Genomic DNA, 14,623 nt, shown 5'->3' on the forward strand with positions numbered 1-14,623 from the left:
GCTATGACAGAGATTTGCTGTTTATGACATGTTACATTCATTAGTAAAGAGATGTAATGAAGACTTTGAAATGGTCTGCATTTCATCTCAGTATCCTTATGTTCATTTCCTTAAGTATTTGAGTTTTTCAAAATGCATTCTAAAGTGGGGTCTGATTTTTAACTTTGAATATGCTCTGTATAAAGGTGGCTTTTAGAGCCTTTTAAAAAATGACTGATAGAAAGAGCTAATACATTATTGGTTAATTACATCAATTAACATAAAGGATAGTTTTGTTTTCTAATTTAAGGGTAATCTATTAGAGTGTAGAAAAATGAGGTACTATTTATTCAATTGTTTTTCTCCAATTTGGACTACATTTAACAATTATTTCAGGAGATTTATTAAAAATATTTTATGTAAATTTACTTTTTTCTTCTTGTTGCAGGAGCTAGAGTTAATGCCAAAGACAGCAAATGGTTGACACCTTTACACAGAGCAGTTGCATCTTGTAGTGAGGTATGAAATTTCTCTTAGTAAATATATTACATATAAAAACATTAAGTAGGGCTACCTGTGAGTGCCATATTCAAATTCTGTTTTTAAAAGGGGAAAAAAAACTTCTGAAAATACTTAGCACTGGTTATTTTACTTTAGAATTTGTACAAGCCAAATTAATTATTCCCTTTCCCCTTTTGTATGTGAGTAAGGCCTTGTGGAGAGTCTGCTGCAGAGAGTAGAAAACTCTCCTTGTTTCTTTTACTCAAACTGTGAGAGACGAGAAAAGAACTCATGTGTAGCAACTTCCTTTTCTTATCATGGGACTAGATAGTATTGGAGAAGGAAAAGAGACTTTAGTTTCACAGAAAACTGTATCTTCAAGAGAAAGTACAGGAGCCCTTGCCTCTTTATTCTTCTTTGCTATTCCTCATTGTGAATTATTTCTTGAATTCAGAAAAGAACTAGACAAACTTAATAGAGGGAAAAAATGATTGGGAAGGATTACAAGCTCTGCAGTGTGACAGACGCAATCCGATAGCTATCGCCTCCTATTTGGGAGAAGGAGGAGAGCGCAATGGGTACAATCCAGCGCAGATCTTGGTATGCTTGGGACTTGGGGCAATAGTTGATGAACTGTGAAACTTAGATTTGAAGAAACTGACATCAGATATCATCTGCCACTTTACAGCTATGTGATCTTGGGCAAATCAAGCAGTGTTCATGAAAGTTTCTATGGAAACTATTAATTTTGTGGTTAGCCCTCCATAAAATACTACTTTAAATAAAGGCAATTAAAGAAGGTAATAATTGCCATTATTGGAACTTGTCAAGTAAGTTAGTCATACCTGCCCATTTTTCAGTTGGACTCTTGAGAATATGGCTATTAAAAATAATGGATTTTGCCAAATTAAATAATCAGAAGGGACACTTTGAATATTTGAAGATGTTTTAAAGCAGATCAAAAATTCTTAAAGGAAATATTTATTAGAGGAAAATGGTAGGTTTTTCCCTGAGACTTGACAGCTGATTTAAAAACAACTATATACACTCAACCTGAAATACAGGCAAGCTATAGATTAGAAAATAATGATTCTAATAGGTGGTAGATAAAGTTTCTTAAGTCTGCCCTTCAGCCTAAAAACTTCTGAGCTCTGTAGTACTGATACTCTCACAGGATTGTGGGGAACAGCTATAAACTGCCATGAATATAGAACTTCTGTAAGTCTTGAGAATCATATTTCTTTTAAAAAGAAAATCTCATAATTAGCAAAACTCCTGGAAAACCTAGTCAGGGTTTCAGTGGTGTTCTTTTCGTTGTTCCCATAACCTTTTGAGAGCAAAAAGAAACAATATTTATTTCACTTTATAGAAAACATGGCTATAGCCACAGAAATTTGTCTTTGAAAGGCAAAATTTTAGGTAACTTTCTGCTTTTGGTTTTTATTTTGAGACAGTTCAGTAAAGAAAGCCCTACAAAAGATGATTGAAGTGACTGTTTTCTCAACTCTCCCAAATATGTACAGAGCTGTAACTACTGTAAATGCTTAGGAGTGAAGTTAACTCATCACGTACAATGTATGCCTTAGCCCTTAATTTCCTCACTGAACTTAGATTGAGAAGAACTGTTTCAGGTTAAAAATCCCAAGCTACTCATCTCTCCCTTCAGCAGTGTGGTCTCCACATACCTCCTCCTACTGACTGGCTGCCTCCATCTGTCTCTACAACTCTCTGATTTGTGACTGATATTTTTAAAGTGTAGCATGTAGTTCGGGTCTCTGAACGTGCTAAGTATTCCTCTGAATAAATTGATTTCTAAGTACTAGGGTTTTTGTTCATTTTACAAAGCCATATTATACTGCTGATCTTCTGGAGAGTATGCTTTTTAAAAAAAAAAACCTAAATCCAGGTTAATTATATTTTGTTCTTTTTTGTGTCTAGAGTTTAAATTATATCATCATGTGAAAATAATAGCAGTCCATCTAAGCTTTGTATTAATTTGCAAATGTGTTAGCCTTCTCTTTCCTGTTCATTCCTTCCAATCATTGGTAAGCATTGCTAAAAACGAATAGCCAGGTATAGAGTCAGTGCCCTCGAGATTCTTCTAGATTGGCCCCCAGGCTATTGATAAGAACTCTTTGGGTACAATTTAATCTTTTGTCATCACCCCTTATTTCATAATCTTATATAAATAGATATTTATATACCTTAACTGTTCTTTTGAAATCAAGGTGTACTGCAATCTTTTTAATTTATATTTTCTAATAACTGAAAAATTGAAATTAAGTTATTTGTATTGGTGAGGATTTTCCAGAAAAGCAGAAACAGCCAACAGGATATAGAAAGACAGGGAAATGAATTGGTTCATGCAGTAGGACAGGCCTCACGTTGGAAATTCCAGTAAAGGTGATGTTAAAGTATTGAGTACAAAGTATTTAGAGGAAGCTGGCAGGCTGCAAATTCCTGTAAGAGTTGATGTTGAAGATATAAGGCAGAAATTCTTCTGATCTCTAGTACCCTAAGTTCCTGCTGTTAAGACTTCCAACTGATTGGAGGAGCCTGCCCACATTTTGGAAGTTAATCTCTTTTACTTAATGTCACCTGTTTGTAGATGCTAATTATATTTATGAAATACTGCACAACTAGGCCAGTATTTAGTGTTTGGCCAAACAACTGGACACCATAACCTACCCATGTTGACACAAAAAATTAACCATCACACTGTAGTAATATTTGTCATTAGTGAAACATATTTGTCCTTAGTTATCCCCACACTATTTTCTAAATGCTTATAACAGCTGATGATATCTAGAAATTTACTAGGATATGACATCAGGTTTGTTGGTTTATAGTTTCTAGAAATTCTCTTCTTTTTAGAAAATGCCTCCAGTCTTTGGAGAATTCCCTAGTTTTCTCAGAAATTTCGAAGATCTCTGCTGTTGGCCTAACTTGTGATCTGACATGTATTATTCTGAATAGTAAATGGTGGACCCAGGGTTCAAACCTTGACCTGTTTTGATTCTAGAGTCTCAGTCACTATGTTTATAGCCTTCCTTAGGTGCCATCTTACTTATTTGCTGCTACCATGGCCTAGATTTATTTTTGCTTTTCCATCTGAAGGAACAGAACAAAAAAAGAATAGTTTTACATTTTCCCTATTCTTACTAATGGAACTTAAATGTTTCCCAAACTGTTCAGATGCTTTTATGTTTTGATTAGTGTTGTGAATTCCAGAGTGGGAATGAATAAGGCAAGGATGACGTCTATAGTATGTTGTTTTTGGCAGTTTATCTGATTATAAATTCTTCATCTTATGTCCACGAACATAAGTGACATTTCCCAGTGTGGTGTTAGTTCAAACCCTCCTAAATTACGATATACCCTTCTTGGAATGGGGATGGGGATCCTGACAGTGTTTATACCTTGTTCCCCATAGTTAAGCACATATCTCTCTGTCTTTTCCCATTCATATTCTTTTTTTAACTGAAGTATTATTTACAATAAAATGCACAAATTTTAAGTGTATATTCTATAAGTTTTGACAAAGTATATGCCCGTATAACTTATACCCCCCCAAAAGATGTCTCCTTTCATTCAGTTCTCCGGGTCCTCAGAGGTAACCACTGTTCTAGATTCTCTCACCATAGAGTACATTTCCCTGGTCTACAACTTTATAAAAATGGAATCATTTTTTTTCTTCTTTTGTTCAAAATAACATTTATGAGATTTGTCCATGTGTGTGTATCAGTGGGTCATTCCTTTTTATTGCAAAGTAGTATTCCATTGTGCAGATGTCTGATTACTTATTTATCAATTCTCCTATTAATGGATGTTTTCATTTCCAGTTTGGGGCTATTATGAATAAAGCTTCCATGACCATTATTGGATGGGTGTTTTTATTTCTCTTGAGTAAATAAGTGGAGTGAAATTGCAGGGGCATAGGGTAGGCCTTCACCTATGTTTGAATAGCTACCTGTTTCCTTAAAAGGTTGATAGATTACTGGGAATCTCTCATCTTTTGCCATCTCTGTTAAACACTATCATATTTTAAACAACTCTTATTACTTTCTATTTCAAAGACTTTAAAAACTGTCATTATCGTGTTTAGACTTCCTTGATACTTTACATGGTTATAGTTACTTAAACTGTACAACACTTCATGTACATTCGTTTATTGTGCCTTATAGTTTCCTTGAGAAGAGTGCTTTTCAGGGGTATTTCACCTTACTTTGCAGATAAGAAAAACAAGAGTCAGTTTTACTAGACTTGCATAGCCTACCTGATGATTGACGAAGCTGAGATGAGAACCCCCAGATTCTCTGTAGTGTTCTGGTCCTTTGCATTTTCATGCATTTTGGCATTTATCTACCAAAGATAGGATTATCAGTATGTAGATAATTTTTTGCTAAATTTCATTCTGATTATATTACTTAATGTTGATGCTGTACTGGGTTCCTTATAATCCTGGTGTGGTTCTAATTTATAGAGTTACAGCTATGAGGCGTTCCATGTACCTTTGGGAGACAGTTCCTTTTGGGCAGTAAACCTGAAGTGCCTTGTTAACACCAGTTTTCCCACCACGTAGCATTACAGAAAGGGCATTCTATATGTCTTTTTTTTTTTTTTTTAATAAACTAGATCATATTTATTTTTCATCTTATAAAATGTAGCATGTACAATACTGGAAAATAGTATTGTTTTAATCTTTATATATTTAGTGGCAAAGTGATATATCTAGTCCTTCAAACTGTTAAGTTGGAAGTGTACCTGAATTGGGTGGTTCAATGATAGGATGCTTGCCTACCATGCAGGAGACCTGAGTTCAATTCCTGGCCCATGTACCAAAAAAATAAAAAAGTATACATTAATTGTATCTCACTATCTAAAAAAATCAAGAGAAGCAATGAATGTTTTTGAAGAATATTGCCAACATCTATTCTTTAACATTTTGATGGGGATGTTGTGCCTTTAATTGGTAGAGTAAGAAAAGGGAATGTTTATCTTGATGTATCTTTTGTGTCTCTGAGTATTGGCTTTAGTTCAAAATATTTTGTTTTCCCAGGAAAATTTCTATTTGTTTGTAGTAGATTCTACCATAACTTTATTTCCTCAGAAACTTTTATTTCTTGTGTGTGTATGTGTGTGTATATAGGTATGTATGTATGTGTATATATACACATATGTGTAACATTTCTAAAGCTGTTAACTCATTTGTCTTTGTAACTTTCAACTTCATACATTTTTCAGGAAGCAGTTCAAGTGCTTTTGAAGCATTCTGCAGATGTTAATGCTCGGGACAAAAATTGGCAAACACCTTTACACATAGCTGCTGCTAATAAAGCTGTAAAGTGTGCTGAAGCTTTGGTACCTCTGCTGAGTAATGTGAATGTGTCTGATCGAGCAGGGAGAACTGCATTACATCATGCGGCTTTCAGTGGACATGGTGAGGTAGGTGGTATTCAGTTAGAGCATGATTCTTTCTTCCTACTTCACTCCACACCCTAATTATTAAGGAACTTCCTGCTTTTTAGCTATTCATCAGTCTTTGTAAAAGCAAAAAAAAAGTCTGAATTCTTCATTTTGCCTTTCCTATAGCAATCCTTCAGACTTTTTCTCATGATAATTTAAGGTGTAATAGTCTGAAAATTAGAAATTTATTTAGCAAATACTACCCATGCAATTGAATTTCATAGTCCAGCTGGGGAAATAAAGGAGAACATAGCCAGCTGTAACACAGCATAAAAAATATGTTCTGTCATTGCGTAAAAAAATAGTCTAGGAAGATGGAAAGAGCAATTCATTCTGCTCCCAGAAGAATAGTAGCCAAAGGAAGGTGGAGTTTAGAAAACATGTATTTTCTTATAGTTTAATTATGGCATTTAATCAGTATTTCTCTGATTAGACAAATTTGAAAGGATTTATTTGATTAGAAAATATTTGTTTGATTAGATGGTTCTTTGACAGAACCTTTAAATGAAAACAATTTAAGAAGATTAGTGTTTAGTTATCTACATAAGAAGCAGCTCCTTCCCTAGGTGTTTTCATAGAAAAATGTGGAGTTTATGTGTAGGTTGAAAAGACTTAGAGAAGGATGAAGCACAGAGTTAAAAGAGTTTTCAAGACCAATTTTTCCTGTCCTTCATTTTATTGTAGACACAAACTCAAGAGATAAATTGACATTCCTCACATTCCAAAGCTGAGAGCTAGTGGCAGCAGTGTTCTTTTCACTGTGCTTCTCTGCTTTTGTAAGCATAAAGAGAGAGAGCCCTTGCCTCCACTGCACTTAATATCACAAGATATGTTCTGTTTGAAATCTGGAATGCCCTTTCCCATGCAAAACTATTGTAAATATGGTTAAGCATAATAGAAATATTATTCTTGGTATATTATGAGGTAAGTAGACTGTGATGACATTTGGGCCTAATCATTGTAGGCACTAGGTGTTTGTCAAACTTAAGACATTTGTGGAATGAGAATATACTACATTTTAATAACACTTTGGACTATGAATACAAATAAAACCTATTGTTAAATATTCCCGCTTTAGATGCTCCACATTTGTACTTAGTTGTCCATAAAATATTAGGACACACAGGGGCAGCTTAAGAGAATACTGATGCCTGATTTCAGGATCACCCACAGTGAACCTTTTTCTCATATTTTGTCTGATTATTAAATTATATTAAAGGACCTTCAATATATAGTCTAGTTCCTTATTTTTAACAAATGGGGAAATTTAGTTTCAGAGAGACTAAGAGTAGGTAGTTGTTATAGGAAATATTTGTGAATAGTTCTACTTCTGAATTTTGATGAAACTATGTTTACTTTTATTCCAGATGGTCAAACTGCTCTTGTCTAGAGGTGCCAATATTAATGCTTTTGACAAGAAAGATAGACGTGCTATCCATTGGGCAGCATATATGGGTATGTTCTTTTTCAGTTTACTTTTTGATTCTGTGTATTCAGAAAAAAATTTACATTTTAGTTCTTGCAATTAACAATAACATCTTTTAGGCAGGTGAGGAGAATTTACACCTGAATGATTTACCTGTCTAAGTGGAACCTGCCTCATAGAGAGGAAGGTTTGCTATGATAGGAAACTTTTTAAATTCTAAATTGATTTAATTTAAACATAAATTCTAGACATAGATCATTTAATTTTTTTCTTATACATTCATAAATAAAAGAAAAGTGTAGGGCCATTCTTTTGGTTTTAGTTTAAAATTCCTGATAGATAATAATAATTTTTATCAAGTTCACATGTCCTTGGATATAATTTTTAGAAAGGTTGTTATCATTGACTTGAATTATTTATACCATACATGTCTGATGGATGTCATCATAAAAATTGACCTAGATGGATTAAATGAATTCTGGTCTTTATAGCACCATTCTTTAAATTGATGTGGAAGACTTACACGTTGCTCTGGCCAGGGTCCACCTAGTTGGAAAAATATCATGTATTTCACTCTAAAATTATCTTTTTTCTTTTTTTTTCTTTTAAATAAAATACCTCAAACTGGCTATGGAAAAAATCCTTCTTTATATTTGGTCCATTAAAAGAGTTTATTCATATTTCTGAAATGTGCTGAAATATATATCAATTTTAAAATTGTAAGCTTGCATATACATAGCCCCCTTTTAAATATATCTAAAATGAATAGAAATTTGTCTTTACCAAATAACAAATAATTTCAAGTATAAAATTGCTGATTCTTTATTATTGCTTTAAAATGAATTTTTGAGGATTTCCTGCTTGTGCAATAAATAACATCGAGGCTTAGAAGTATTGAATGATTCTAGAATTAAAGAAAATAGGAAATTTGTCAGTGCTTGGAAAAATTCATACTTCTGAAATCTAGTATATATGCACAATTAACGTGATCTGAATAGTTGTTGGTTTTGAAAATTTCTCTGGTTTACCATTTGCATATGTGCATTCTGTTCTTAAACATCAAGAGAAGTTAGTTTCTTTTTGGCTATTAGTGAATAATAGGCATTTGCCCAGTGTTAAAAGCTATAGTTACATGAGCCTCCTTTGGTGGTCTAAGTCCTAATTTTCAGTGCATTACACTGGTAATGTCAGAAACAGTGGTTAGCTATCTTTCTAGAGGTATATACTAAAAGAGCAATGTGTAGGGAAGGATCTTTTGTACCTAGTCCTCTTATGCTGTAGTCACATTTAATTCAGCACCTAAAATGATTTTTGACAGGTATCCTTTTTTTTCTGAAAAGCAATATAGTAGAAGACATTTCTCTTATGATAGGAAACATAGGAAAAAGATAGGGAAAAAAGCTACAACTGTCCATTTAAATTGAAAATTTATATATAAACAACTAAGGCTATCTTAGATTCTCAGTATGCAGATCTTTGTGCATCTTGTTGAATAGTATTCTGGCTTAATTTTGTCCTAAACTTAACTTACGCTAATACCATGCAATGAGTTGGCTTAAACAATGAGAATTTATTGGCTCATGGTTTTATGGCTAAAAGTACAAATCAAGGAGATACTTTATTTCCAAATTCTGGTGCTGCTAGCAGATAATCCTTAGTTCTCTGTTCCTCTGTCATGTAGCATTTCACACACATGGCATCCTTCCCTGGCTTCTCCTTTCTCTTTTGGGTTTCATTGAAGTTCAGTTTGTAGCTGCTCCCTCTGTGACTTTCTGTTTGTCTGAATTTCATTCTGCCTAAGAAGTATTCTAGTAATAAGAAAAAGACCCATCCTGATTGAGTTGGGCCACACCTTAACCAAGTAATCTCATCAAAAGGTCCTGTTCACAATGGGCTCACACCCACAGGTATGGATTCAGTTTAAGAGCATGTTTTTCTGGGGTACATAGCTCCAACCCATCATAGGAGGGGTGCTTCTATTTGAAAGCCTCAGTTTTTATAAATTTCTAACTTTAGGCACTCATTCCCTATGAAGTATTTTAAAAATGGCATCATCCTTATCTGTAATTACCCTCAATGTAAATGGATTACTCTCTCCAGTCAAAAGGCAGAGATTGGGAGAGTAGATAAAGAAACATGACCCAACTATATGCTGTTGCAAGAGACTCATCTTAGAGCCAAAAATACAAACAGGTTAAAAGTGGAAGGATGGAAAAAAATATTTCATGCAAATGATAACCAAAAGAGAACTGGCTGGCTCTATTAACATCAGACTAAAGAGTCTTAAAGTTAAAAATTAGTACAAGAACAAGAGCATTTCTTGTTGATAAAAAGGGATCCGTTCAGCAGAAAGATTTAATAATTATAAACATATATGCATTTAACGACAGGGCCCCAAAATATCTGAAAAAAAATTATTGAAGGGAGAAATAGATTAGTTCTAAATACAATTAGAGTTGGAGATTCCGATAGACCACTCTCAAAACCGGCTAGAACATCTAGACAGTATATCTAGACAATGAGAAAATAGAGGACCTGGACAACATTATAAGCCAACTAGATCTAACAGACAACTTCACACAGAAATAATTCTCCAGGATAGGCCATATGTTAGGACACAAGAGAAGTCTCAATAAATTTTAAAATATTGAAATTGTACCAAGTAACGTCTCTAACCACCATGAAATGAAGCTAGAAATCAGTTTACAAATATGTGGGAAATTAAACAGCCTATTGTAAACAGCTGATGGGTTAAAGAAGAAATAGAAAATATAAAGTGTCAACAAACCTATAACAAGAACAGAAATTAAATCAATAATCAAAAACCTTCCACCGAATAAAAGTCTAGAAATAGATGACTTCACTGATGAATTCTACCAAGCATTTAAAGAAGAATTAACACCAGTCCTCAAATTCTTCTAAAGATTTCAAGAGGAGGGAACACTTTTTAATCCATTCTATAAGAAGACCAGCATTATGCTGATAATGAAAGCTTTGTGAAGATATTACAGTGAAAGAAAACTACAAACCAATTTCCCTTATGAATTCAGATGCAGAAATCCTTAATACTAACAAACTGAATCCAACAGCATGTGAAACGTATTATGCACTGTGACCAAGTGGGATTTATCCCAGGAATGCAACAGTGGTTCATCATATGAAAAAGGATAAATGTAGCACACTACATGAATAGAATGGAGGACAAAAAAAGCACAACTGTCGCAACTGGTTCAGAAAGACGTTTGAAAAAATCCAGTACACTTTCTTGATAAAAACATGCAGAAAACTAGAATTACAAGGGAACTTTCTCAATAACATAAGGTCTCTTTATGAAAATCCACAGCTGACATCATACTCAATGGTGAAAGTCTTGGAGCTTTCTCCTTGAGATCAGGAACAGATAAGTGTTGCCTGCTTTTGCCACTGCTATTCAGTATTATAGTAGACCTTCTAATCAGAGCAACTAAGAAAGAAAAAGAGATAAAAAATATCCAAAATGGAAAGAAGTAAAATTATCTCTATTAGCCATTGTCGTGGCCTTATCTATAGAAAATTCAAAGGTATTCATAAGAAAACTTATTAGAGCACAGAAGTTCGATAAAGTGGCAGGGTTCAGGATCAATATATAAAAATCAGTTGTGGAGCCACGGTATCTCAGTGGCAGAGTTCTCACCTACCATGCTGGAGACCTGGGTTCATTTCCCTGTGCCTGCCTATGCAAAAAATGAAAAATAAAAATAATTATGTTCCTATGCACTAGCAATAAACAATACAAGGAGACATTTTCTTTTTTTAAGTTCCAGTCACAGTAGCATCTAAAAGAATAAAAGTAAAATAATTTGGTAATAAATTTAACCAAGAATATAAAAGACTTGTACACTAAAAAACCAAAAAACACTGCTAAAGGAAATTAAAGGAGACCTACATAAATGGCAAGACATCCCATATTATAGATTCTGAGTCGGGCGTTCCAAGATGGCAGCATAGTGAGGTGTAGAATTTAGTTCATCCTCCAGAGCAGCTAGTAAATAGCCAGGAACAGTTCAGAACAACTGCTGAGGCCACATCAGTGACTGGATACATATCATATGCCAGTCCACACAAACTGGACCAGCTGTGACCCCACCCAGAACTGTGAGTCCCCCAAGCTGTGGAGGCTGGTGTCTCTGCCCCAGGAGCTGGTTCCCAGAGGTAAAAGGAAAGAGACTGTACTAGTAGCAGCGGCTGAGTTTAACCAAGCTCCAATTGTGGACTACTGAAAATAGGCCACAAGCTTGGAGTAAGAGCTAAGTTTACTAATTTTTGCCTGGGCATAGAAGGGACAGAATTGATGGGGGGAAAACAAGCAAAAAACAAAAACAGGTGTTTGGAAATGAGACAGCACAAAATAGTTGAGAATGTCTGGACCCTAAAAAAAAAAAGAAAGAAAGAAAGAAAATAAAAAAAAAAAAAAAAGAGGAGCATATAAGACCTGGAGATACACAGAACAGTACCAACTTAAGCTCTTGATTAATAAACCTGAGGAACTGGGGGCCTGCTCTGAAAAGGAGTTTTTTTGTTTGTTTTGCTTTGTTTCTATTGCTTAACTGCCCATTAGATACAACTGCAAGGCTTCGCAGGTTCCAACTGCCCCAGGCAAGAGCTGAATTAAGCTTGCCTGAGAGGCAAAGAGGCTGGTCAGGTGAAAGAAATTAATTCCCTGGAGGCTGTGCCTTACCCAGTAGAGGGGTGGGGCCCAGCTCAGGTGGCATCCTTCCCTCAAGGAATTCAGACCCCAGGCACTGGAAAACTGAAGCAATTAAAGCCAGCCTACAACCTCTCCTACCTCAACCATGCCCCCAGCAGAGACAGTCTGCTGAAGTTAAAGATATGGAATCACTTTATGCTTGCAGGCAGACAAGTGCCACATACTGGGCAGAATAGGAAAAACAGAGTCTAGAGGCTTCGTAGGAAAGTCTGTCAACTTGCTGGGTCTCACCCTCAGGGAAAAGTGACAAGGTGACTCTTTTCTCCATAGAGGAGGCCAGTCTAGTCTGGGAAAATCTGACTGCGTTCTATAATTCTAAGTAGAACCTCCTGAAGGGGGTGGGGGGGGAGGCTCCATATAGGCTGGACAAGAAACAAAGAACAAGAACTGAAAAATTCTGATCCATTAAACAAAACCTATGCTAGAGGTCTAGAATAAGCTGAACTGGATGTCAAAGAACAGATAGAGAACAAAGCCATCCAGCAAGAAAATCCTAGGTAAAAGAGTAAAAACAATCACCAGAATAGACTAAGAAAATCAAATGCGTAGATGCCAGCAAAAAAATGAAATTGAAAATTGAAGATATTGAAGATATAGCCCAGTCAAAGGGGCAAGCAAACAATTCAAATGAGATACAGGAATTGAAACAACTAATTCAGGATGTTCAAACAGATGTGGAAAAATCTCCTCAAAAATCAAATCAGCAAATTGAGGGAGGATATAAAGAAGGCAAGGGATGAACAAAAAGAGAAATCAAAAGTCTGTAAAAACAAATCACAAAACTTACTGGAATAAAAGGACCAGTAGAAGAGATGAAAAAAACAATGGAAAACTACAATGTTAGATTTCAAGAGGCAGAAGGAAGGATTAGTGAACTGTAGGAAAGGACATCTGAAAAATCTGACAAGCAAAAGAAAAATATAGGGAAAAGAATGGAAAAATATGAGCAGGGATTCAAGGAATTGAATGACACAATATAAAGCACACGGATATACTTGTGTGGGTGTCCCAGATGGAGAAGAGAAGGGGAAAGGAGGAGAAAGAATAATGGAGGAAATTATCACTGAAAATTTCCCAATTCTTATGGAAGACTTAAAATTACAGATCCAAGAAGTGTAGAGTACCCCAAATAGATTAGATCTAAATAGACATACTCCAAAACACTTCCTAATCAGAATGTCAAATGTCAAAGAGAAAGAGAAAATTTTGAAAGCAGCAAGAGAAAAGCAATCCATCACATACAAGGGAAGCCCAATAAGACTATGTGTAGATTTCTCAGCAGGAACCATGGAGGCAAGAAGACAGTGGCATGATGTATCTAAGATTCTAAAAGAGAAAAACTGCCAACCAAGGATTCTGTATCCAGCAAAATTGTCCTTCAGAAATGAGGGGGAAATTAAAACATTTTCACACAAAAAATCACTGAGTAAATTTGTAACCAAGAGACCGGCTTTGCAAGAAATACTAAAGGGAGCACTAGAGGTAGATAGGAAAAGACAGGAGAGAGAGGTGTAGAGAAGAGTGTAGAAATAAAGATTATCAGTAAAAATAAAAAGAGAAAAAAATTAGATATGACATATAAAATCCAAAAGGCAAAATGGTAGAAGAAAATACTGCCCTTACAATAATAACACTAAATGTTAATGGATTAAACTCCCCATTCAAAAGACAGAGACTGGCAAAATGGATTAAAAAACAGAGCCCATCTATATGCTGTCTACAGGAAATGCATTTTATACCCAAGGACAAACATAGGTTGAATATGAAAGGTTGGGAAAAGATATTTCTTGCAAACAACAATCAGAAAAGAGCAGGAGTAGCTATGCTGATATCTAACGAATTAGACTTCATATGTAAAACAATTAAAAGAGACAAAGAAGGACACTTTGTATTAATAAAAGGAAGAATTCGATAAGAAAACATAACAATCATAAATATTTATGCACTGAGCCAAAGTGCTCCAAAATACATGAAGCAAACACTGAAGAGAGAAATAGACACCTCTACCATAATAGTTTGAAGACTTCAATTCCCCACACTTATCAATGGACAGAATACCTAGACAGAGGATTGATAAAGAAACAGAATTTGAATAATACAATAAATGAACTAGACTTAATAGACGTTTATAGAACATTAGACCCCGCAGCAGCAGAATATACTTTTTTTCTCAAGTGCTCATGAATCATTCTCAGGGATAGACCATATATGCTGGGTCACAAAGCAAGTCTCAATAAATTTAAAAAGATTGAAATCATACAGAACATTTTCTCAAATAATAAATGAATGAGGTTGAAAATCGACAGCAGGCAGAGGGCCAGAAAATTCACATATATTTGTGAACAGCATACTCTTAAATAAACGCTGGGTAAAGGAAGAAATTACAAGAAAAATCAGTAAATGTCTCAAGGCAAATGAAAATGAAAACACAAAACATCAAAATTTATGGGATGTAGCAAAGGCAGTGCTGAGAGGGAAATTTATTGCCTTAAATGCCTATATCA

At 34.8% G+C, this 14,623-nt stretch overlaps 1 protein-coding gene across 18 annotated transcripts in view; it reads left to right on the forward strand.

The window, feature by feature from the left end:
- The window catches only part of ANKRD28 (ankyrin repeat domain 28), a 263,653-nt gene that overhangs the window by 190,930 nt on the left and 58,100 nt on the right, over positions 1–14,623 (forward strand). For 11 of the 18 annotated variants that reach the window (XM_077130056.1, XM_077130060.1, XM_077130058.1 and 8 more), the window contains 3 exons: positions 428–498; positions 5,725–5,925; positions 7,314–7,401. In XM_077130056.1, coding sequence (XP_076986171.1) covers positions 428–498; positions 5,725–5,925; positions 7,314–7,401 — 360 coding nt within the window. The remainder of the gene's footprint in view (positions 1–427; positions 499–5,724; positions 5,926–7,313; positions 7,402–14,623) is intronic. The other 7 variants (XM_077130054.1, XM_077130063.1, XM_077130071.1 and 4 more) reach the window with 1 other exon arrangement.

This window comes from Tamandua tetradactyla, chromosome 15, assembly GCF_023851605.1.
Source record: "Tamandua tetradactyla isolate mTamTet1 chromosome 15, mTamTet1.pri, whole genome shotgun sequence".
Classification (NCBI taxonomy): Eukaryota; Metazoa; Chordata; class Mammalia; order Pilosa; family Myrmecophagidae; genus Tamandua; species Tamandua tetradactyla.